Source organism: Aquarana catesbeiana, linkage group LG01 (assembly GCF_042186555.1).
Source record: "Aquarana catesbeiana isolate 2022-GZ linkage group LG01, ASM4218655v1, whole genome shotgun sequence".
Classification (NCBI taxonomy): Eukaryota; Metazoa; Chordata; class Amphibia; order Anura; family Ranidae; genus Aquarana; species Aquarana catesbeiana.
Genome location: NC_133324.1, coordinates 582968607 through 582995090, shown reverse-complemented (window position 1 = coordinate 582995090; position 26484 = coordinate 582968607). Strand labels below are relative to the sequence as shown.

The 26484-nt window shown below is 40.9% G+C and overlaps 1 protein-coding gene across 2 annotated transcripts in view; it reads right to left on the bottom strand.

Annotated features, from left to right (window-relative positions):
* Positions 1–26484, bottom strand: part of RASGEF1B (RasGEF domain family member 1B) — a 578310-nt gene that overhangs the window by 365633 nt on the left and 186193 nt on the right. For both annotated transcript variants that reach the window (XM_073597917.1, XM_073597921.1), the window contains exon 3: positions 20795–20848. In XM_073597917.1, coding sequence (XP_073454018.1) covers positions 20795–20848 — 54 coding nt within the window. The remainder of the gene's footprint in view (positions 1–20794; positions 20849–26484) is intronic.

The window sequence follows — 26484 nt, the reverse complement described above, 5'->3', positions numbered from 1 at the left end:
CTGATTGCCTCTCGGAGGGATCATGAAGGAATTTTTTCCCCTGCTGGAGCAAATTGATCATGCTTTGCTGGAGTTTTTTGCCTTCTTCTGGATCAACTGTGGGTATAGGATTGTGTATATGGGATTGTATGATTTTTCCCCCCTTTTATTGGTTAAACTAGATGGACTTGTGTCTTTATTCAACCTGACTAACTATGTAGCTAAGATACTAAATATCTGAATCTCAAGCTTTAAAAAAAACATTTAGTAAAGTTACTGACTTGGAATAACCATGCAGAATAAAAAGTCAGAGTGCACTTAAAACTTCCAATTTGCTTGACTGTTCCAACTCAGCAAGTACTGAAGCCATTGGATTAGAATGAAATTCAGGAAACTCAAAAACAAAGGCAAACGATGATAGCCTCCATGTTCTCTCAATACAGGTTTCCTTTAACTACTGAAATTTTACATTCAGCCAAATATATGCCCCTCTCAGTAATAATGTTACTACAAATGAATTATACAGCCACTTGCTCCAATCAGACACCCATAAAATAGGCTAAAAAGATTCTTAAAGTGTATTTCCACTTTTAATATGTTTTAACTTTTAGATGTTTCTCAGGAGAAAGTTTCATGGCTGACTGCAAGTTTTTTTGAACAATGTTAGAGTGAGCCTGTCCTGAGTCTGTCCTCATTAGCATGCAAAGCAAGAAACCCAGCTCTACACCTTTAACCCTTGTTAGAAAAGGCAGTTTTCAAATCTAGTTACAATTTGTAAAGCACATCTGCCTGCACAGTACACACAGAGCTAATGATGGCAAACACCACTGCCCAGCCCCTCATAAACTAAAAGAAATAAGTAAGAGAACTAGTAAGAGAAATGCCTAGGATTTTCCTAACTGAAGGGTTCAGAATACAGCATTGTTAAAGGTAAGATGCAATTTTTATTTTTTTTAAGCTATGCTATATGAATAGGGACATGTACAAGTAGGGTGTGTATACCGCTCAGGTGTGTATTGAATAGCAGTTCAGTGTGGGTGCCCACCCCGGCTCGCCACTGCAGACATCAAAGAAGATGAAAAACTGTCCGCATACCACCATAGAGCTATTGCAAAATGAATCCTTTTAATGTCTTTATAGTCAGAGAAGCAAAACAGGACAAGTTGTTAACGCGTTTCACACTAACATCTCGTGCTTAATCACGAGCTGTTAGTGTGAAACAAGTTAACAACTTGTCCTGTTTTGCTTCTGTGGCTATGAAGACATTAAAAGGACTCATTTTACAATAGCTCCGTGGTAGTGTGTGGACAGTTTTTCTTCTTCCTTAACCGCTTCCCGACCAGTGCACGCCGATATACGTCGGCAGAATGGCGCTGGTGGGCAAAAGGGTGTACAGGTTACGTCCCCTTCAAGAAGTGGCGCTGCAGGCATGCACGACTCGATGTCCACCGGGTGCTCGCGATTGTCTCATGGAGAGGTAGAACGGGGAGATGCTTTTGTATAGAAAGCATTTCCCCGTTCTGCCTAGCGACAGGACAGAGATCACTGCTCTCTGTCACACTTAACACACTTAACACCTTCATCGCCCCCTAGTGGTTAACCCCTTCACTGCCAGTGACATTTACACAGTAATCAATGCATTTTTATAGCACTGATCGCTATATAAATTACAATGGTCCCAAAATAGTGTTAAAAATGTCTGATGTGTCCGCCATAATGTCGTAATCCTGATAAAAATCGCAGATCACTGCCATTACTAATAAAAAAAAAATAAAAATGTCATAAAACTATCCCCTATTTTGTAGACGCTATAACTTTTGCGCAAACCAATCAATATACGCTTATTGCGATGTTTTTACCCAAAATATATAGACAAATACATATTGGCCTAAACTGAGGAAAAAAATCGTTTTTTTATATATTTTTGGGGGATATTTATTATAGCAAAAAGTGAAAAATAATGCGTTTTTTCAAAATTGTCGCTCTTTTTTTGTTTATAGCGCAAAAAGTAAAAATCGCAGAGGTGATCACCACCAAAAGAAAGCACTATTTGTGGGGAAAAAAGGACCTCAATTTTGTTTGGGTACAACGTCGCATGACCGCGCAATTGTCAGTTAAAGCGACGCAGTGCCAAATCGCAAAAAGTGCTCTGGTCAGGAAGAGGGTAAATCCTTCCGGGACTGAAGTGGTTAATGAGGACATGTAACAAGTATAAAGTTGGCTAGAAAAGTGGAAATACAATTACATTTACAGTGCAGCTGTTGAGATGTGCATTATTAGCAATAACAGGTTACTATACAAAAATACTAGTGTATATTTGTCAAGATGTTTTTTGATGATTACACAGGGATGTTTTGTGTGGCAGTGTTTTGCTGTAATACTACCTAAAAATGGCATTCATAGTGCTAGTACTGGCTTATTCTGGGAGAAATAGTCTGTTACATCATCATTTTCCTAGAGACTGGTGGTCTATGGGAACTCATCGGGAATTGATTGTCTCCTGATGTGTCCAATAACAGGTAGATCAGGTGACTGTCATCTCTGTGAGCAGCTCAAATTGACCATCTATTGGTTTCTTCCCTGTTTTCTGAAAACTGAAAACTACAGTAAATAAAATACTCTAGGCTTGATCAAACTCAAAATTCAATATGACTACAATGTAGATATATTATAGATATATAACCCTAGTGGCTGTCTCTCTCTTTCAAAAAATAAATAAATATACATATATGTAGTGCTCAACACCAGAGGGGCCACTGAAAATGATCCAGGTTCTCCTAGTACAGAAGTTGCCAGTCACAAGCACAGTTCCATGCACACCGACAATACAGGCTCAGGCTAAAACAGGGGATTCCAAACAACGGGCCAGTTTATTGTCCTTCAGACTTTAGGGGGCCGGACTGTGGTTCCAACGTCAGTTGGGGTAGTGCCCCACCATTTGTTTCAGTGGGAATAACTATGCCTCATCGTTAGTGTCAGTGGGAGGAATTGTGCCCCATTGTTGGTGTCATTGGGCCCATTGTGGGTGTCATTGGGAGAAATTGTGCCCTATCGTTGGTGTCATTGGGAGGAATAGTGTCCCTTCATTGGTGTCAATGGGGGGGAATTATGCTCCATTGTTGGTATCAGTGGATGAAATAGTGCCCCAAGGGCCAGATAAAAGCAAGCAAATGGCCACATCTGGCCCCCAGGCCGCAGTTTGGAGACCACTGGTCTAAGGAATGTTTTTATAGAATGTATTGCTGAATAAGTTAAAACAGGAGATGTGTTCAGGGATCAAGATACTTCAATTAATATTAGAATCAATAAGAGGACAGACTTCTTAGCACAAATCCCTATAGTATCAGGCATGCATGAATGTCCGAAGGCCAGGTCTACTTATAATGTCCCAGGAGCTGTGTGACACAGAGCTTGCACAGGTAGCTCCTCATTGAGGGAGACAAAAGATCCTTCTGCAGATCAAGGCTTCAGGGAAGTGCCCTCCAGCAAAAATCCTTTAACATTCTTCTCTAGGCCCTCAGCCCAGGACTTGCTGGGGCCCAAACTGCAATTCTTCAGTGCCCTCTAGCTGCCTCCCAGGTGCAACAGCCACAGGAGAAGAGGAGCCCTCCTATCCAAGATAGAACACTCTCTAGTCAGGCTTTCTAAACATGAATCACTGCCTCAGCTACCTTCTAAACGCTCCCTTTAAGTGATTGGCTGAGGCATTATAAATATTCATAACTGCATATTTGATCCCCCCTGCCACATATTCTGGAAGCTTCTCACAGGAGCAGGTAAGAAAATCAAACACCCATCTTAGACAGCCCTAACCAGACAAAAACAATAGATCACCGTTCTTTTTGTTTCAGTTTTAAAAGTTAGACATTTAGAAGTTGCATTAATAGGTAAACTATTTGAATTTTATGATGTTTGGTCTTTTTTTACCAGATGGGAGAAAGCAGTTTGATTTATCCTCTACAGCTGGATACTGGACATCTATGAATATATCAGGATTCTGTAATTTTGAATGAAATTTTATGAAATGCGTGGGGTTAAAATATGTGCTCTTCCTTTGTTTATTTAATTTTGGTTTTCATTTCATTTCTTTGAACCATTGCTAGTTTCAGTGAAAAATATTAATGGGTTAATTGTATAATGAATGATATGGCTTATATCTGTTGAACTCTGTGTCTCTTTCTGAATAACTCTGATCATCAGTAGAAGGTTACACATAGCTTAAGAAAGAGCATAGTTTTTTGCTTGAGCCTCGGCTCACATACAGGGTATATGTGATGCGGGAAACACAGTGATCTGCTGCGGGTGTCAATGTCAACTTAACAACACCCCAAAACAGCTTGCAAAATGCAGTGTGATTGCCTGAATCGTATCGCATGGGATCTGATTCTGGTGCGGCAAAAAAAAAAGGTCCTGCACCATTTTGGTGTGGATGCAGTGAAATCTGAGCCAAACAAAATGAATGACTCAAATTGCACCGCATAGACATTGCATGTAATTTGCACAGGAATTCGGTGCGATTCCTGTGCGAATCACATGTGATGTGCCGCATCCCAGCAGTGTGAACCTAGGCTGAAACTGTACAGTTGCTTGATGCTTTGACTTTTTGTACATTATGGATATTACTTTTTTGAAGTAAAGGAGTTTGTATTTTTTGGATATCTCATCCTTCCTTTCTATATATAATAATCGGCGGAAAAACAGGATTTTTATAAGTGCAAGAGTGACTCATCTTTGTCTGTTTTATATATATATATATATATATATATATATATATATATATATATATATACACACACACATTGTTATACAGTATATAACAAAAGTGAGTACATCCCTCCCATTTTTTAAATATTTTATTATATCTTTTAATGTGACAACACTGAAGAAAGTAGTGAGTGTACAGCTTGTATAACAGTGTAAATTTGCTGTCCCCTCAAAATAACTCAACACACAGCCATTAATGTCTAAACCGCTGGCAACAAAAGTGAGTACACCCCTAAGTGAAAATGTCCAAATTGGCCCCAAAGTGTCAATATTTTGTGTGGCCACCATTATTTTCCAGCACTGCCTTAACCCTCTTCGGCATGGATTTCACCAGAGCTTTACAGGTTGCCACTGGAGTCCTCTTCCACTCCTCAGTGATGACATCACGGAGCTGTTGGATGTTAGAGACTTTGCGCTCCTCCACCTTCTGTTTGAGGATGCCCCACAGATGCTCGATAGGGTTTAGTTCTGGAGATATGCTTGGCCAGTCCATCACCTTTACCCTCAGCTTCTTTAGCAAGGCAGTGGTTGTCTTGGAGGTGTTTGGAGTCATCATCATGTTGGAACACTGCCCTGCGGCCCCGTCTCCGAAGGGTGGGGATCATGCTCTGCTTCAGTATGTCACAGTACATGTTGGCATTCATGGTTCCCTCAATGAACTGTAGCTCCCCAGTGTCAGCAGCACTCATGCAGCCCCAGACCATGAGACTCCCACCACCATGCTTGACTGTAGGCAAGACAAACTTGTCTTTGTACTCCTCACTTTCTTCTTCAGAGACTGGGCCGCAGGGCAGTATTCCAACATGATAATGATCCCAAACACACCTCCAAGATGACCACTGCCTTGCTAAAGAAGCTGAGGGTAAAGCCGATGGACTGGCCAAACATGTTTCCAAACCTAAACCCTATTGAGCATCTGCGGGGCGTCCTCAAACGGAAGGTGGAGGAGCACAAGGTCTCTAACATCCACCAGCTCCGCAATGTCATCATGGAGGCATGGAAGAGGACTCCAGTGGCAACCTGTGAAGCTCTAGTGAACTCCATGCCCAAGAGGGTTAAGGCAGTGCTGGAAAATAATGGTGGACACACAAAATCTTGACACTTTGGGCCCAATTTAGACATTTTCACTTGGGGGGGTACTCACTTTTGTTGCCAGTGGTTTAGACATTAACCACTTCAACCCCCTTAATAACCAGGCCATTTTTGCGATACTACATTGTGTCGCTTTAACTGACAATTGCACGATCGTGCAACGTTGTACCCAAACAAAATTGATGTCCTTTTTTCCCACAAATAGAGCTTTCTTTTGGTGGTATTTGATCACCTCTGCGGTTTTTATTTTTTGCGCTAAAAACAAAAAAAGACAATTTTGAAAAAGAAACATTTTTTACTTTCTGCTATAATACATATCCAAAAAAATATATAAAAAAGCTAATTTATTCATCAGTCTAGGCCAATATGTATTCTGCTACAAATTTTTGGTAAAAAAAAATCGCAATAAGCGTTATTGATTGGTTCGCGTAAAAGTTATTGCATCTACAAACTATGGGAAAGATTTGTGAACTTTTTTTTTGTTATGTTTTTACTGGTAATGGCAGCAATCTGTGATTTTTACCGAGACTGCGACATTGCGGCGGACAAATCTGACCCTAAGTGACACTTTTTGAGGACCAGTGACATTATTAAAAAAAATGCACTGATCAATGTATAAATGACACTGGCAGGGAAGGGGTTAACACAAGGGGGCGATCAAGGGGTTAACTGCGTTCCCTGGGTGTGTTCTAACTGTGTGGAGGCTGCGCTCACTGGCACACCACAGAGATCGCTGTTCCCGCTCACTGGGAACAGCAGATCTCCATGATGTCTTCTGTCAGAACAGGGATCCGCCTTATTTACATAGGCAGATCCCCATTCTGCTTCTGTGTACCACGATTGTGGGTTGCTGGCGGACATCGAGTCCGCGGGACCCGCAGGCGCACCCAAAGTGTCACATGCATGGTACAGCGGTTTACGCAATCGAGCCAACCTGCCGCGTATATATATACAGTGCCTGCTTGGCAAGTGGTTAATGGCTGTGTGTTGAGTTATTTTGAGGGTACAGCAAATTTACACTGTTATACAAGCTGTACAGTCACTATATGTATTGTATTGTATATTGTAGCAAAGTGTCATTTCTTCAGTGTTGTCACATGAAAAGATATAGTAAAATATTTACAAAAATGTGAGAGGTGTACTCCCTTTTGTGAGATACTATATATATATATATATATATATATATATATATATATATATATATATATAATATATATATATATAAAAGTATATACCCAGAGCACAATAGGCTAGCTAAAGTGCTAGCACAGCAGTAGCCCCAATGATAAGGCATGCTGCATAAAGGAAACCCATTCATTTTCAATGGCCCCATAATGCAAGATAAAATGAATATGACCCTTTTTCAGCCCTGGTTCACATTGGTACGATTTGACGTGTCAAATCGCATGTCAAATCGGCGGCAATTGCCGGCAATGCCACCGTCCTAATCGCTGGGACGCTGCATATGCGGCGCCGCACCGATTTCAAACAGTCGTTTCTGTACTTCTTTTTGAGATTTCGGTCTGCGATTTACATTCACATCAGCGCAGAAACCCGCACAGATGTCTCTGAAATCGCGGCCAAAATCGGGACTGACATGCGGGAGTAAAATCATGCGAGTTCAGCTGAACTCGCATGGGTTCATTCCCGCAGCTCAGTGTGTACCTGGGCTAATACAGTAAACCACAGCACGTGGCATGTACATTGTGGTAAAAAAGGACTGTTGTTGTAATTTTGGGAGCCATCCCAAATGAATTGCACTATGATGCACAGCACCACAACACACATTACACCTTGCACTACCGCATCATACAGGTTTGAAGTGGCCCTTAAAATTAAACGTTTCATAAATGATATTATCTGCTGTAGAAAGCACTGTTCAGAAAGACTGCACTACATTCAACAGCCTTTTTTTCCTTAGTGGATAAACTAGCTAAAAATATGTGTGAAAATATTCCTCCTTTTTCCAGAGAAAATGAACATGGTGTGGCCTTCTGGGGTTTTAATCTCATTCGCTGTTTCATTCGTTATTGTACGTTTTATCTAATGCCATTTTCAACAGTACTCAATTCCAAAACACAGTGGTAGTAAACTGAACAGCTTCCAGGCATTTCCAATATTCAGGGGGGCCATGTGACTTATTTTAACAGCTGAGCTGGGAATTAACTCCGCAGCTGTGTCTGAAAAGCAATACTTTTTAAAAATGGTCTATTTGCAGAAGATCTGTGATTTGAATAGGCCATTTTTTCCTTTGTGTAAAATTTTGATGTTTTCAGTAAGGATGTACCGTACATTCAAAATGTGTAATGTTCCTTAGCTGTTTAGAAATGTCTTACTTAGCGTATTTAATAACGAAGGTATATATATATATATATATATATATATATATATATATATATATATATATATATGGCATGTGCAGCCAACCGACAGTTGAAGACAACCCCTTAATGACTTGTGTTCCCATTGGACATTATAAAATATGGATCCTGCGGGGCATAAACACAGCTTGCTTGTTTCAAGGTCACACATTGTTGGTCTTGAAATTTGGTTATCCCCAGCTGACAATGACATTGCCAGTGGTCCTGAGCCTCATTGTGATAAAAAGTCTGCGGTTTTAAATAGTATATCCCTGTTCTTTTCATCCAAATCTTCAAAACATGCAGGTAAGCCTGTCCTAGACTGGGAACTAGAATGTGGTTTTTAGAGAATATACATTTAAATTAATTATTTTGCATAATAGTTTAAAGGCACACTCCTGATGCGATTCCAAATGAAGTCCTAAAATGTGTATAGGAAAACCAAGCTGCCTGTTCAGGGCCTCGGTTATTCCTCCAGGTAATGCACCACTCCATCCAACTCCTTTTTGTCAATAATCTGGGAACCCCCCTAACTTCTTGGTTGTAATGTAAGAGGAATGTTCCCATACATACTCACTAAAGGCTCCTTGCTTTCTCTCATATGCAGAATCTGGGATTTGCCAACCACAGCTGCCTGCTCTGGTTTACTGCAGCCCAGTGAGGCTCAGTACAAAGCATGCCCATGTAGGACAAGGCAACGGTTTTGCTTTAATAGCAGCCCCATAGACAGCATATACCTAGCCTCCCTTCACTACACTTAATTTGCTGATTTTGCATATGTGTGACCTTGAGACAAGCATGTTGTGTTTATGCCCTGCAGGGTCCAAATTTCATTATGTCCAATGGGGAAAAAAAGTCACTAAGGGGCTGTCTTCCTCTTCCTTTGTTGTAAATGCCTGATATACATTTTGAATGTTCTATAACAACTCAGTTAAATGTAAAAATATTTCTAAAAAGATAAGAAACACTTCAACATTTTTAGATATGAATCCCTAATATAAACCTTTTACACATAGGAAAATTGCATATTCAAATCATAAATCATCTGCAAATTGCCAATATTTAAAAAGTATTGCTGTTCCATTCAGCTGCTGGGTGCAAAGACACTCTTGGGGTCATAGGCAGTATTCCTCCACCTCCAAACACAGCGAGTTGAGTTGATGCCAAAGAGTTGGATTTTTGTTTCGTCTGACCACAACACTTTCACCCAGTTCTCCTATGAATCATTCAGATGTTCATTAGCAAACTTCAGACGGGCCTGTACATGTGCTGCCTTGAGCATGCAGACCTTGCGGGCACTGCAGGATTTCAGTCCTTCACGTGTGTGTTACCAATTGTTTTCTTGGTGACTATGGTCCCAGCTGCCTTGAGATCATTGACAAGATTCTCCCCCGTGTAGTTCTGGGTAATACTCGCCATTCTCATGATCATTGAAACTCCACGAGATGAGAACTTGCAAGGAGCCCCAGACCGAGGAAGATTGACAGTTATATTGTATTTCTTTTATTTGCGAATAATCGCACCAACCGTTGTCACCCTCTCACCAAGTTGCTTGGCGTTGGTCTTGTAGCCCATTCGAGCCTTGTGTAGGTCTACAATCTTATCCCTAACATCCTTGGACAGCTCTTTGGTCTTGGCCATGGTGGAGAGATTTCAATCTGATTGATTGATTGCTTCTGTGGACAGGTGTCTTTTATACAGGTAACAAGCTCAGATTAGGAGCACTTCCTTTAAGAGAGTGCTCCTAATCTCAGCTTGTTACCTGTATAGAAGACACCTGGTAGCCAGAAATCTTGCTGATTGATAGGGGATAGGGGATCAAATACTTATTTCACTCATTAAAATGCAAACCAATTTATATCTTCTTTGAAATGTGTTTTTCTGGATATTTTTGTTGTTATTCTGTCTCTCACTTGTAAAATAAACCTACCGTTAAAATTATAGACTGATCATTTCTTTGTCATTGGGCTAATGTACAAAATCATCAGATACTTTTTTTTCCCTCGCTGTATAGTATACCTGGCTGATGTCTCTGAAAGCTGGAAATCACTGTAGTAGATAGTGTTACCCCAGTGATCTCCATTTTCTTCTGGATCCGATCCGACTTGATGCAATGGGAACACAGGAGGTTGCTCACTTGGCACAGGCACCATTAAGCGATTGTATTGCATTTTTTTAATGAATGCAAATCGCTCTTTGATTGGATGAAGTGGAGAGCGTGACGTCACTACCCCACCGCTCCACATCATCCAATCAGAGAGCGCTTTGCATTCATTCAGAATATTCAAATCATCCTTGGACTAGAGCCCGTGCCGAGCAGCTGACCTCCTGGGTTTAGAATGTATTAGCGTACCCATACAGCATGGGAGCCGGAAAGCAAATGTAAATCACTGAAGTAGTGGTGTCTATTTTAGTGATTTCCAGCTTTAAGGCTAGGTTCACACTGCTCCAGTGCGAATTTAGCGCGATTTTGATCCGATTGCGTTGCAAATTTGCATTGCGAATTCTTTGTGTGTTCTTGCGATTCTACTGCAAATTTTGCAATCTATGGAGCTGAATTCGCATTGCACACGGATCAAACTCGGACAGGACCCTTTTTTTACGCAGGTTAAATTCGCAACGCATCGATGTGAACAGCACTCATGGAAAACAATGTTATTAAAATGACTTGCGAATTTGAGCGATCGCAGCGGCTCAAATTCGCAATAAAATTCGCAGCAGTGTGAACCTAGCCTAAGAAGGAGTGGCCAGGTATGGTACATACATAGTCGGTCCTCTTGCACATGATACTCCTGTTTAAGCATTTATTTTTTGAGAAATTTTTTTTGTATTTGCGTGCATTTTAGCGCAATTTCACGCATATAAGTTTGCACAATTTTCTCTCAATTCCACGCACAAGCGTGAAAACCTATTCTCGAGTTTTTGTTCTGCAAAGCATCTAAGTACGTATTTGCGCGTACATGAGGCGTAAATTATTGACCAATAATGCAGATTTTTGTATTTTATTTTTAATTACTGAAGAATGCACGACTCTTCTTTACGCGCCTGTGTGCATAGGCACATTACAATTAATGGGCTGTATTTTAGCTCAGTAAAAAAAAAAAAAAAAAAGCTGTACTGAGCTTTTTAAAGCTGCCATGTGCAAAAGGCCTTACATTGGTCCAAGCTGTAACTATGTATAAAATATCCATACCTGGGGTTAATAAAAGAAACAACTGAAATGTCCTAGGGACATGGTATATGCAGCTCAGTTAGGGATCTAAATGCTCAACTCAGTGTGAGTGGAGACATTACCATTGTGATATATACAGACATGCTCATACTTCCAAATAAGCAGAGGCTCAGCTTTCAGTTACCATACAGGTACAAAATATGTTAGTAGTCATGCAAGAGCATTTCATTGGGCTACCAAGAGGGCTCCAAAAACTTTTCAGGTGTTATATTTCTCAGTTTAGTTTTTTCTTCCCAATTTCATTACAAAAGTCGTTTAGATGCAAACAAATGCATATCTGTGCTTAAGCCCTCAAACTGTCAAATATAGACATTTCAAATGCTAACCAGCCCTCTGAACAGTCATCTAATGATCTGTGTGGGTAACTGTATGTTGAAATGATAACACTTTAAACAATAAGAAATCATAACTTTGCTAAATTTAGCAGCATGTTTTTTTTTTCTTGGCTTGCTACCAAATAAATTCAAAATCTGCATTAAAAATAGGCAGAATGTGAATATATTAGGATAAAACAGATGCTTCCACAGTGAATCCATAGTGAATGACAGCAGGGGTATTAAGATGCATGACTACAGGGAACAACATCAAGATAAGACCTACCTATTCAAATACCTGTAGTTAATTAGTATACAAAATGTTGAACAAATTGTTAATTTTAGCGCTCTAGCTGCAGGAAATAATTCAGATCGGGAAGATACTGTCAGGACTGTGCGACTGAAGGAGACAAGGTCTTGCTGCAGCAATGAACTATATGGTGAATTTAATAATAGCTAGACAGCTTATTCTATCTAATAGGACTCCCGTAATAGATAAATAACCCAGGCACACCGGGATTCAAAGCCTAACAAGGTCACTTTTGTCTTCTACAATGTCAGCACACACCTTCTACTACAGAGTGGAAAGGATTAATATTAAAACCAATAACATAATTTGCAGGCTTAATTCAGTAAAACAGTCTTTTTTTTTCCTTAGAACATTTTTCCTTTTTTTTTCCTATACATCCAATCAACATGAATGCAAAAGAAAGCGATTCAGAAACCAGTTCAAAGTAATTGAAAACACCTTGTCCTGCCCGCTGCTCTCTGGATTGATATTATGCTGCTCCTCTTTTATGTGTTTTTCTGTGTTGTATTGAACTGCAGTAGGTTGTTTTTGTTTTGTAGTATGCTGATATCTAATGGTGGTTTGGGGACAGTACAATTTGTTTATTAAAGTGATTTTGGTATCTTCGTCTGTCCTCACCTCCTATTTAGTGCTAATTGGTTTAGTTCTGGCTAGACCTTCTCTGATCTTCCATGTTCTCTCAGTCAGTTGTGACAAGTTGGGAATTTTGCAGCTCATTGGTAGTACCAAACAATGAGTTTACTCCAAGCCAGAAGTGTCTTTTCAGGGCTTTTTTTTTGCCCACTTTTATTTAAAAAGAAGAAAAGTAGACAAACATCTTCCCATGCAGGGGGTTCTCACCATCAATACAACAATACATAGAATTTAGCCTCCTGGCTCTTTATCAGCCCCACAACTCAGGCCTTGTGCCTTGGTCCGCCTGACTGTCAAACACACATCCCAGTACCACCAGTGTTGCCAACCGCCAGTAATTTTACTGGCAGCCAGTAAAAAAATGGGCACTTTTCTCCTGCCAGTAAATGCCAGTAAGAGGAAAAGGTTGCCAGTAAAAAATATAAAGCTGTGACGCTTGGCTCGGAACTGGGAATGCGCAGCTCGGGTCCGGAGCCAGCCAGGACCATCCAAGTGCCTGCTACAGTGTAATTGGGTGGTACCAGCGGGAGGGGAAGGTCTGGCGGAGCATGTCGTGTGATGTCATGGTGCAAGGGAGCCGGGCGGAGCGGCCAGAGCCTCATGTGCAGGTCTGTGGGACTGGAGCAAGGCAAGCCAGGAGTGGGACTGTCAGTGCTGTTTGGACTGGAGGGGACTGAGAGGACCACCTGGAATGGAGAGAGACTGTCACTGTGACTCAGGATGGGACATGTCAGTGATCTGTGCTGCTGCACAGTTCTGTCCCTGATCCACTTACTTACTATATTGAAAGTAAAATAAGAAATATGTTTTTTGCTTTAATATTTACCTTAAATCACATTGCTAATTGCATATTGTACTTATTTGTAGCCTAAATACTAAAATTTGCACTTTGTACAATTTGCACAACTGTAATTTTGTAACTTTTGGAAATGCCAGTAAAAAGTAGGCCGTGCCAGTAAATTTTGGGTGTTGTGTCAGTAAATTTCAATCTGGCAGGTTGGCAACACTGAGTACCACACACTGTACCTCTATCAGCTTGGCTTTCCTGTAGCTTCCCATCTACTCCGTCTCTCATAGAATGTCTCTCTCTCTCAAGCTCGGGCCTTGGTCTGTCCTGAACTGGACAGTACGGTGCAGACATGCACCTCTCACTGCTCCCTTCACACACTGACCCCCTCAGGAGGATGGGGCCTGAGCTATAACTCTGGCTCCAAGATGAATGCAGCACGCACCTGCATCATTAATGTGCCCGTTTCCCACAAATTCTGGCCCAGACTGCCATCTTAGCCCATGGCATGGGCTTAACCTGCCACACAGTTTTAGTTATTCATAGAGACAGGGCTCAAGAAAGCCATTGTCTTCTTCAAAAGACTATAAAAACATTGTCTTCTTCAAAAGACTATAAAAAGCGGCATTTGAAACAGAACAGATAGTACTGCCTCTGTTGCTGAATACCTGTCTGTGTTAGCTGCAGTGTCTGGGAAGGAGAGCATGTGAGACACAAATGAAGAAGGATTTGGCTCAGTCATGGAAGGAAAAAATGTTGTTTACTGTATTAAGCTTGTGTATCACATTGTAACTGGATTTGGTACTTGTTTATACTGCCATACAGGAGATTTTGGAATGCATAGAAGCTTTTTACATTATTTGTTATGAGCAGAACTGAAAAAATTATATTTGTAAACGTTATCTTTTTTTTCAAGTAAATATGAAATAATGCATATAGATTTCATATAGTCTTCTATGCAATCAGAAAAGAGAGCTTTAGGCTACTTTTTCACATGTTTTACATTGTCTCAGTTGCTGTTAAAAAAAGCCTGTTGTTTACAGAGCTCAATAGCTTAGGATAACATTCTTACACACAAAAGAATGTGTGACTCTTCCCTTACCAAGTTACTCCATCTAAGGATTCAGTCAGACAAAGCAATCCTCAGGTCAGACAGCTTCTGCTGTGCCATCTCTTTAGCTAACTTATAGTGCTCAAGGACTCATTCATGTGCTTAAAGGGTTTGTAAAGGGTCAATTTTTTTTTTTAAATAACAAATAAGTTATACTTACTTCTTCTCTTCTCTAGTCCCCTGCCGGCACTCCTAACCCCTCCCCCTGCTGACTGCCTCTATAGCAAGCTGCTTTCTATGGGGGCACTTGTGCGTGCTTGCTCCAGAACTGCCTCTGGGTGTCTATGAGACACATAGAGCGCGGCTCAGCCCCACTCCGCACTCCCTCCTCACTGACTGTGATTGACAGCAGCCGGAGCCAATGGCTCCCACTACTGTGTCTCAGCCAAAGAGGAGGCAGAAAGCCAGGAGAGCTTCTGCTCTCATGCATATCGCTGAATCAGGCTCAAGTAAGTATTAGGGGGGCTGAGGGGGAGCAGCACACTGAAGGTTTTTTTACCTTCATGCATAGAATGCATGAAGGTAAAAAACCTTCAGCTGTTACAGCCGCTTTAAGACCCCATTTGCATCTGTGCCTATTTGTAGCTTGAAGCTCCAAAATGCTCAACGTCCAAAATCCTATGTATTTGAATGGTGGCTGTATGAACGCTCAGGCACATGTTAAAATACAGTTAAAAAATGTAGTATCACTATTAGGAGCTGAGTTGAGACATACATGAGTACTGACTTTCTGCTTTGCTTGACACATCTAAATTTTAATATTTAGCGAGCTGCTGCTATAATATTGACACGGGCATACCTAAGTGGGCCTTGTCAGTACAGAAGGCACAAAAGCAGTACTATTTAGATGTTCGATGCACACAGCATCCTAGAACCTCATCATGCTCATTTGCTTGAACATTGGTGTACCATTTACTAGATTGCTAGGTGAGCCCACAATGCAGGCGTACCATAGCGCCTGTTCATTTACTCAATTAGTCAATATCTACATTGCATCTAAAATTGTGGAATGATATTTCTTTAAAACTGTAATCACATGTAATTTGAATATGTAAATATCACCAGAAGAGTTGATATATTGAACATCTTAAGAACGTAAAAATTTCCTTGCCTCTAAAAGGGACCTGACAAAATAAATGTAAACCCTGACAAAATCTTAATTTAGCTACAAATCATGTAGTGCCTACTGCTCTTTACAAATATTTATACAGAAGAGTCCCACAGAGACTTTTTAATTTATTCATTATACAGACATATGTTAATTTGCTATTCCCCACTCTGACAAATTAAAAAATGCACAGGCTGTGAGGTTATTTGTGAAGTTGTTTTTTTTTACTTTTAGATTGGACATTTGGTATGGTTAGAACCTTTGACCGGTGTTATTGCTGTTTGTGAAGAGGTTCTCTATTTTTTCACCTTTAGAAAAAACTTCAACCCTTCCCAGGTATTTTTTTTATCATTTAATTCCCCATTACCTTTTTAATTTGGTTATTCTCAAGAAACATACTCGCCCTGCAAATCCAGCATTGACCCGTTATGATCGGCTGCTCCGCTGCTATACAGAGGTCCCTCACCTGCAGCCTTCCTCTCTGATGTTATTGGGAGCTGGCTGTCTCTTCTGGGTTTGTGCAGCATGTAGGTGGGGTGCAGTGTGGTGCGGCGGAATAACACACTTAGAACCAGTGTAATGAAATTGCTCATTTTGAAATAATTCGGAGACAGTTAACAAGTAACCTGTTGGGAAGGCAACCCAACTGGGAACCTTCACAGTTCCAACAGCGTGTAGAGAGCATAATGTAGACAACTGTCAATGTCTGTATAGAGGGGAAGAATGCAGTCAGCCCGTCTTGTGCCAAACAGGCAGATGCCCTACACTTTCCCTCCTTGTCAGGAATCTTTCCATGCCGCTAATGCTGTCCCTAACAGATGGGGTACCTGTCCCTACTCACAAATGCATGCCAAACCTGGGAGCCAGGGCCGTAAATATTCTCTGCCTGACCCAAGATGGCTACCAGAGTCACATGGTTTGGCAGCATCCAATTGGATGCTTCCCCAGAGACCTAGAAAGCCATAGAGGAACTATGTTCCTTTTGATTTACCCTCCAACTGCAGTGCCGTTGCGGAGAGTGCCACCTGCAGTAGAGAAAGTAGACTGCAGCTGCCTGCAAGCAGGCCCCTTGATGCCTCCTGAGATATTTGATGTGGATATCCCTGGAAGCTCCAGCAGCTAGGCTGACATCATTCTCACTTAGAATACAGGAAAAAAAAGGCAAAACAAGCACAAAAAAGGGGTCAGCTTTTTTGTATTAAAGAGAGGAAAGGGTTACAATGATATAGAGTGTTATTTTGTTCTGAAGGTGCACCTTAACAGGAATTATGGAGAATAGATGTTACTGGGACAGGAAAACACAGACGGCAATTTAAAAAAATACCTACAGAGGTTCTAACTTTCTCTCACTTTACTGAAATATGTCTTCACTGCTGACTATAAATTCAGTATAGAGAGTTCCTATCAATTCCAGTTCCCTCTGCTACCCTTCCACCAGGATAGGAAATAGGGGCATATGGGAACAACAATAGGACCTGGTGAATGTTTTGGCTGCAGTTGGGCTTTAAACCTGTATTAAACCCAAAAGCAAACATTTATCATATTGCAGCTTACCGGTTCTTAGATGTGATGGCTGAATTCTTTTTCTCTTTTAGGCTTTTTTTTTTTAATTACCATCTGATGATCTGGCCAGTAAGTCTGCTGTTTTTCAAAAGAACAAGCTTTCTTCCAAATGTATCAGTTACAGGGATGAGACAAACCATTCACCATAACAGGGGTGTTTACAGTCATTGTTTTTTTTTTTTTTTTTTTTAATTAAAATATTAAACTCATGCACTGCTATATAACTCAAAAAACATGTTCTTAAATCACTTTAAAAAACAAAAGAAACAGAAAATTAAAGTGGTGCACTGTCCCTTTAAACTGCTTGAATCTATATTACTATAACATATTCACCTTATTGAAATATAGTCATAAAACTTAGTGACATATACATAAAAACTTGCAATGCAAAATTAATTAAATAATTATTTGCGCTCCCAAATAAAGAGATTTTAAGTGTCCATAATGTGATAACTGTGCTGAAGTAAAGTCCGCACTTAAATATGTAGCAAGAAAGTGAATCTCCCAATTGTGCTTCCAATCACCAGTCACCTCCAGGTGAAACGCTCGCTCATATTGATTATAAAGGTCAGTATGCGCAGATTAAAAGGCTAGGGAAGATTCCTGCAAAGTGAACATGCTATTTGCCTTTACTAAATCAAATTTTTTTCAACTGTTAATATAATAATATGTATATTGAGTGAAAAGAAAAAAAACAGTGCATTTTATAGTATATGTGGAAATAAAATGATATTATCAATGAGCCATTAAAAAACAATTATTGTACAAAGGCGAGCAAATGTATTTTGATAGTTTTATTTGATGTGACACATACTCACATAATGCCTATAACAATGATTCTTATAACCCTCATGGCAGCAAAAGATATTTCCATTGTAACCATGGTATGTTTAATTCATTATCACCTTATCAATAAAACAAATGCATCCTTTATTCCTGTACGTGCCCCAATTAGAGTCTGTTAGGGGCATTTCTTACGTAGGAGCACAGATTAGGATTGATTTACTAAAGGCAAAAAGGGTGTTGACTTTGCAAGGGAATTGCACTATGCAAGGACATTTTCCCCAGAGCGTAATGAATAAGGTGAAGCTCTGGTGGCCTCCATCATTCAATCATGTGCAAGCAAAAACAACTTTTTTTTTTTCCTTGCACCTGATTGGGTATTCTTTGCAAAGTGTTACCTCACCACATTTACTAAGCTCCGAGGAAGATTCCCTTGCAAAATAAAGAGGCTATTTGCCTTTATTAAATCAACCCTTTGTCTCAAATTGAAGGCAAGTACATGAACTACCAATGCATTTCAGATGCTTCTCAGCTGAATCTAATAACCATGATTAGCCTTGGGGGGAATTACCATTGCAGTTTCATACCCACAGTCTTTTACCATTAAAAATGTAAAACATTATAGTGATGGAGTCCATGGATTACAAAAGCTAACTTGTCTTAGTAAATATCAGAATATCAGAATCCAACAGCACTTGTATCTGCTAACAGAATTTTGGGGGTTATTTACGAAAGGCAAATCCACTTTGCACTACAAGCGCACTTGGAAGTGCAGTCGCTTTAAATCTGAGGGGAAGATCTGAAATGAGGGGAAGCTCTGCTGATGTTATTATACAATCATGTGCAGGTTAAAATGCTGTTTTTTTATTTTCCTTGCATGTCCCCCTCAGATCTACAGCAACTGCACTTCCAAGTGCACTTGTAGTGCAAAGTGGATTTGCCTTTAGTAAATAACCCCCTTTGTGTTGAATTAAGACAAAAAAAGCATTTAATCAAAGGTCCAGTGAAGTCAATGTAATAATATACTGTATACTGTATCAGCATGGTGTACTGTATTACAGCTCAAGATGAATGGCTGAACCACAAATGGCAATGTGTGTTCTTCCTGTGAAGACATGATTCATAGGCAAGGAGTAAAGTTTACTGCCCAGTTCCAGTGGAAGATTGGGTTTAAATTTACATGGCCAAATTCAGTAAATTCATTTGCCTAAAATACATATAGCAATGGACCATTACATTTTAAAGTTTATTTAACAAATGAAACAAAATATATTTATATTTAACAGAGTCAAGCAACTGAAACCACACAGGAAACCTGGTACAGTAGGTCCCCCACATACCATTCGTCAAGTTTCGAACATGCATTTACACAGTTTTTTTTTTCATTCAACCCAGCACTCTGAATGAAAAAAAACTGACAGATCGCCGAAACAACACAAGCAATGTTGGTGCAGTGATCTCAGCCTTTGTCTGCAAGCACTGATCTTTTTTGGACATACGAATAAGTTGGACTTATAAACCCACTCCCGGAATGGAACTCTTTGGTAAGTAGTGGGCTTGCTGTATACCATATTCCAAGAAACTAACTTCAGCCTGTTCAATTTAGCTTTGAAAATAAAACATGGAAGCTGATTGGTTTCTATGCACAGCTGTACCTGATTTAGCACTCTCCAATTTTAGGAAATCAACCCCAATGTGCTTAACCTCTTGTCACCTACGTAGTGCATATATGCGATGACAAAGAGGGTGGGCTTTAAAATGGATGTAAACCCACTCTCATCATTTCTAAATTACTTCCATAGTGCTGATCTATAAGGATATACAGTACATGCCTCCTGCATGTATCCTTATCTGTCAAATATCTCCACTTTAGCTGTTTGGAGCCCTGCAATACTCCAGATTCTGTGGGTGGGTCTGTTGTCTGGAACTCGGTGGGTGGAGTCGTGATGTCAGTAGACTCCCCACCCACCTCTACACTCCCCTTAGCCAGGCATCAATATTTCTTACACTGAACTTCTGCTGGTCTCGTGGATTATGCCCCATGATCACTAACATCCAGTCAAAACCCAGGAAAGTCACCACATGACTTCAGTACGCCCAATCATGCTGAGGTGTGGAGCAGCCAATCCTGGGAGAGCTGGAGAATAAAGGAGGGGGGATGTGAATTACACAGAATGCCTCTCTCACATTCTAGCATGAGATAAGGAAATCACCTGTCTGTCACAGCAAGGGGGAAGAAATGGACACCTATTTCTCTGTGTGTCCATTTTTATCTCACTGAAAAAAGATAAGAGGATTGCTCAGTGCTGGATTACCTCTTCATGGCAAGACTGGGCACAGATGAAATGACATCCTCTGCTGTAACAGATATGAGTCTTAATTCAAATTTTTTTGGGGGGGTTTACATCCACTTTAATGCCTTCACGCCACACATATGCATCCATAGGTGGCTGAGGTGTCTGTGCTGAGATGTGTTCCCTGCCTGCTCCCAGCACAGTGACCAAGGTATCAAAGACAGTCCTCAGTCTCTAGTCATGATCCAACCCCCGAACATGTGACTGCTGTGACAGCCAAAAATGTGGTCATATTATTGGGCAGCCCTTCCTGTCCCCTGGGCATAAAGACCCAGTAAAAGGGATGCTGGGGCTGGGCTGGCAAGGGTTGAAGTATACACTAGTTGTTAAACATATTTGCAAATAAATAGCTGCAAATTTTAGGACATTTTTTTACAGAACCTGCTGTGAGAAGCATTTCCTACCAGTTTTGTCTCGCATAGTGACTTCTCAACGGTTAAGGTGCTGAATATGGTTGTCTGAAAGAGAGCAGAAGCAAAACATGAATGCATATACAGTACATTCAAATATGATACAGATAAAGAATGAAAACTGCATTTAAAATACTGTTATTTTATTTGGAATAAAGGAAATGAAGTATTTAAGTGGTAGTAAAGTCGTTTTGTTTATCTTTTACCTACAGACAGGGCTGCCATCAGGGGGGTACAGCCGTTACAACTGTAAGGGACCCCAGGGCCCGAGGGGCCCGCCCGGGCCAGAAGGCAGGACGTTTGAAGGGGAGCCGTGCTGTGGGGGGGCTGAAATATATATAGGTGTGTGAGGGGGGCTGACATATATAGAGGTGTGTGAGGGGGGCTGACATATATACAGGTGCGTGGGGGGGCTGAAATATATACAGGTGCGTGGGGGGCTCACATATATTCAGGTGTGTGTGTGAGGGGGGCTGCCATATATACAGGTGTGTGTGTGTATGGAGGGGCTGACATACATACAGGTATGTGTGAGGGGGGGTTGACATATATACAGGTGTGTTTGTGTGTGTATGGGGGACTAACATATATACAGGTGTGTGTGGGGGGGCTGCCATATATACAGGTGTATGTGTGGGGGGGGTCTGACACATATACAGGTGTGAGGGGGCTGACATATATACAGGTTTGGGGGGTGGACAAATATACAGGTGTGTGGAGGGCTGACATATATACAGGTGTGTGTGAGGGGGGGCTAATATATATACAGGTGTGAGGGGGCTGACAAATATACAGGTTTGGGGGGGCTGACAAATATACAGGTGTGAGAGGGCTGACATATATACAGGACTGAGGGGGCAGCTACAGTGCCTACAGGTGAGGGGGCCCGTGTGCAGATTCGGTAGGATGGCCCATAGGCAAGCCCTGGGGAATGTTGGTGGTCAGGCTTGGGGGGGCAGGTCTAAAGCTGTGTAAGGGGCCCTCAAAATTCTGTTGGTTCCTGTTGAACTGGCTGAGATTCAAACCGTCTATGGTCGGCCTAAGTCCTGTTGGGTGAAACTTGATAGAGAAGGTGGTCTCTGTGCAAGGACTACATATTGTGGTTTCTTTTGGAATAAAATGCAGAGTTTTATGGGTCATTGGAGTGTGGCTGTCTTTCATTTTTTACCTTTATATTTACTGGATACATATACAGTATATATATATATATATATATATATATATACATACAGTATCTGACAAAAGTGAGTACACCCCTCACATTTCTGTAAATATTTTATTATATCTTTTCATATGACAACACTGAAGAAATGACACTTTGCTACAATGTAAAGTAGTGAGTGTACAGCTTGTATAACAGTGTAAATTTGCTGTCACCTCAAAATAACTCAACACACAGCCATTATTGTCTAAACTGCTGGCAACAAAAGCGAATACACCCCTCAGTGCCGGTTCACACTACAGCAACTTGGGATCCAACTTGTCAGACCTCAAGTTGCCCCAAGTCGCGGGACATAAGAAATTCCATTGAAGTGAATGAGAGCTGTCTTAATGTACACTGCTGAAGTTGCTCCGACTTCAGAAAAGGTTCCTGCACTACTTCAAGGCAACTTCTAGGCAACTTGTACCCATAGATTTCAATGGAAGTTGTCTCCAAGTCGGATCTCCATCTATATTGAAGCGACTTTACAGGAAAAGAAATTAGTTTACCCAGGCAAACCCCTCCCTCCCAGAGAGCTGATTATTCTGTGATTGGCCACAGCCAAAGTCGCCTGTCCTGGAGTCAACTTTAAGTCGCGTTGTAAGTTGCTTAAAGTTGCGCTGAAGTCGCCTCCAAATCACCTCGCAAAGTCGCGCTGTAAGTCGGGTTGCCCCTGTGTGAACCGAGCCTAAGTGAAAATGTCCAAATTGGGCCCGATTAGCCATTTTCCCTCCCCGGTGTCATGTGACTCATTAGTTTTACAAGGTCTCAGGTGTGAATTGGGAGCAGGTGTGTTAAATTTGGTGTTATCACTTTCAGTCTCTCATACTGGTCACTGGAAGCTCAACATGGCAACTCATGGCAAAGAACTCTCTGAGGATCTGAAAAAATAATTTCTTCAGTGTTGTCACATAAAAAGATATAATAAAATATTTACAAAAATGTGAGGGGTGTACTGTACATACTATACTGTATGTATATATAGGAAAGGTAGTGAACAAGATAAATTCCCCCTAATGCTTTGTAATTTGGCTCCAACAATATATTTTACTTTATTAAATTCTCCCCATAATCTAATCGAATCATAATCTAATCTACAAAGAACTTTCTACAATATACTTCTTTTTTATTTCCTTTTTTTTCTGCTCCACCCAACTAGGCAAATAGTCATCTCTGCTGCTTCCAGGGATATGCAAATCACAAAACCCAGGAGTCATCAGCTTCAGTGCAGTGGCCAGAACTTGAGGTGCATCATCAGGGGTCCAGATGTCAGAACCAGGAAGAGACAGCAGGTGGCATGTGCAGCACAGAGTGGTGGATCCAAGCAGGCAATGCTGGATTCACAGTTCATGTTCATATATATTTTTTTAAGATAATCCATCTTAAAGGCTAAGGGAGGATTAAAAAAATTGGGGAGTGAAGTTCCTTTTTTAGGAGGGAAGGGACATATCTGTGTAAATTCCACTTTCTGTACATTAGTATCTCCATTGCCATAATCCACAATTCAAAGTCCTGCTGAGAATGTTTGTCTCCAATGTGCTCTCCTAGTACACTGAACTCTTTCGGAAAATGCTGGTTGCCTTGCTGTAAGCTGGTCTAAAGGCTTCAGTGGTTTCCGAGTCTATGACCTGGACCAAAAATGCAATCTGGAGTTATGATTTTCCTGACAACTGCATGATTGTTCTTAGTCAATAGCTTAAAATAACGAGGCCCAAAAAAGCCAGCGAACTAGCATATTAAGGAGGGCAAAAATGGCAGCCCTGTATTTCCCTTATTGTAGCTTTCATTTGAGTGTAAATATGCACTTATGAGCAAGCGGGGCTCAATAATTAAAAATTTCCCTGCACTTGATTTGATGTTTGTGTTCATTTCACTTCACTCCACACTTTATTATCAGTCCCTGCATGTCAAAATATTTCCATATTTAGTTTAACTTAGGGTGTGCACTATGTTCAGTAATGTGAAATTAGCCGATCATTAGAACCGAGAATAGATGCATGTAAATATCGAACTCCTTCCACCCAAACTGCTTTAATTGTATTTAACGTTGATTACGCTGGCATGAAACACAAGTCTAGTTAATTAAATTACACTTGCTTCCTCTTTTACATTTTATAGTTAATTATAATTTACTGCATACTTCTTGATAGTCTTGTTGCTGAATTAAATGATAAATTACCTGTGAGAAGAAAGGTTGTCACCTTTTCTATGAACAAAAATACAGACATTGTAAACTCTTTCTTATGGTGACACTAAACCAGTGGTCTTCAAACTGTGGCCCACAGGGTTTTTGCTCGCCTTTATCTGGATCTTGAGGCACTATTCCTCCCACTAATATGAGGCATAATTGAGCACTATTCCTTCCACTGACACGAATGATGGAGCACTATTCCTTCTACTACAACCAACAATGGGGCACTATTGCTCTCATTGCCATTAAAACTGGGGCACTATTCCTCCCACTGACACCAAAGATGGGGCACTATCCCTCCCACTGACACCAAAGATGGGGCACTATCCCTCCCACTGACACCAAAGATGGGGCACTTTTCCTCCCACCAAGTCTGAGCCATTGTATACTCCCACTGATGCTGGAGCATTTTCTACTTCCAGTAGCCACAATCCTACATTGAACATCCGTTTAGTGTCATTTCAAAGCTAAACTCTTGGCAAAAGTGATCAGTCATTTTTAAAAGGTAATTTCTTGCCTTTATACAATATCTGCCTGTTTTTCTACACAATCCACACATAAATGATTCATAAAACTGACTCTGCACCTGAGAGGTGTAAGAAGAGGAAAGTTTTTGACAGCCACTTTACTACCTTCACAGGTCACATTCACAGAACTCACCACTTAATACCTCTATGTGGCAGCATCTCTACTAGTGATGGTCAAACAGTTCGGACCGAGCATAAGTTCGGCCCCGAACATCGCAAACACCCAAATAGTGCATTCTAAGCCCTGATTGGCTGAAGCAATGCACCTGACCCACCTGCCCAATCAAGGCACAGTGAATAGCTGGTTGTTAAGGAGTGGGTCAGGAAGCTGGCATCCACGTTCTTAACAACAGATGACTCATCACCTGTCAGTGGAATTCTCCACTGACTGCTGCATGAAAAGAAAAACTTTGCTGGCAATACAAAAATGTGAAAAAAACGGTGTGCCCCCCACCAGTCCATACCAGGCCCTTTGGATCTGGTATGGGGAACACCATGTCAAAATTAATAATAAAAAAAAACATAATCCATACCAGACCCTTAACTGAGCATACAGCCTGGAAGGCCAGGAAGTGGGGGGGGGGGGGCGAGCGCCCCCCCCCCCTCCTGGACCACACCAGGCCACATACCCTCAACATGGGGGAGTGCTTTGCCTTGTTTATCAGTGTAGATGTCCCTTTCACGCAAGCTGGTTATCGGCTCTCCTCTCCTCACGCTGTCAGGAAAGAAATGCCGATAACCGACTTGTATATACATTTTGATCAGCTGTCATTGAACACAGCTGATCATGTGCTAAAGGGCTGCTGTGATTGGCCCTTTACCCTGATCTGTTATCAGCTGTGTCCTAAGGGCAGAGGACCTCCATGCACGCCCTCCCAGCAATGTAAGCCCCTGTTGTAGCCGTCTTTCTGCTACAGAGCAGGCAGGAACTGGTAAAAGCAGAACTAAATTGAAAACTTTTTTTCTTCTCTTCTTTTTTTTATATTGGATATAGTAAGGAGAGGGTTATAACCCCTGTAAGTTATATTTTTGCCATCTGTGTCCCATTGGGGAGATTTCCTTATGTTTCCTGTCCCATGGCCAAAACAGGAAGTGAGAGAACAGCTCTAAAAGGAAGGAATCCCTAGATGTCACCGGGACCACCACAACTAGTGTCCCCCGTGGAAGATATCCTCACCAATAATGTTCTGGGTGCACCTCAAAATTTAGGATTTTTTTTTTAATATTCACTTTTGGTGATAATGGTAAACAGGATAACTAGAAAGGGTGAATCTTCATAGCTGGAGCACAGACAGCAATAACACACCTGGCAGTGGTTCTAATCCATATCTACTTTATTCAATAAAATGTTGTTATACTTTAATAGTAGTTTTAATGCAACACATGGGTAATGGCGTCTATAATAAAGATCTTGGAGCTTATATGTTCAGTCCACCCAAAAATTATAGATTTAAATTATCAATTTTACTTATTTGCAACCACTGGTGGGCTGGATTAACCACTGGTTTCTTCTGTCTCACAGGGGCTTTAGCCATAAGCTCATCGCTACCAGTCCATAGCAAAATGATCCTTCATAAATACAGTCAGCATCCTTACATTAAAGATACAATAATAATGGATAATTACAGGTACAAGCTACATAGAAAAGTGTGGGGAAACACAGTGACTACTAAGTATATTTTCCAGAATTCTACACAAGATTTAAAACCTCTTGTTTGATGATGGATAGGGACCATTAATTTGCTGCATAGTAAATTGTAAAAAG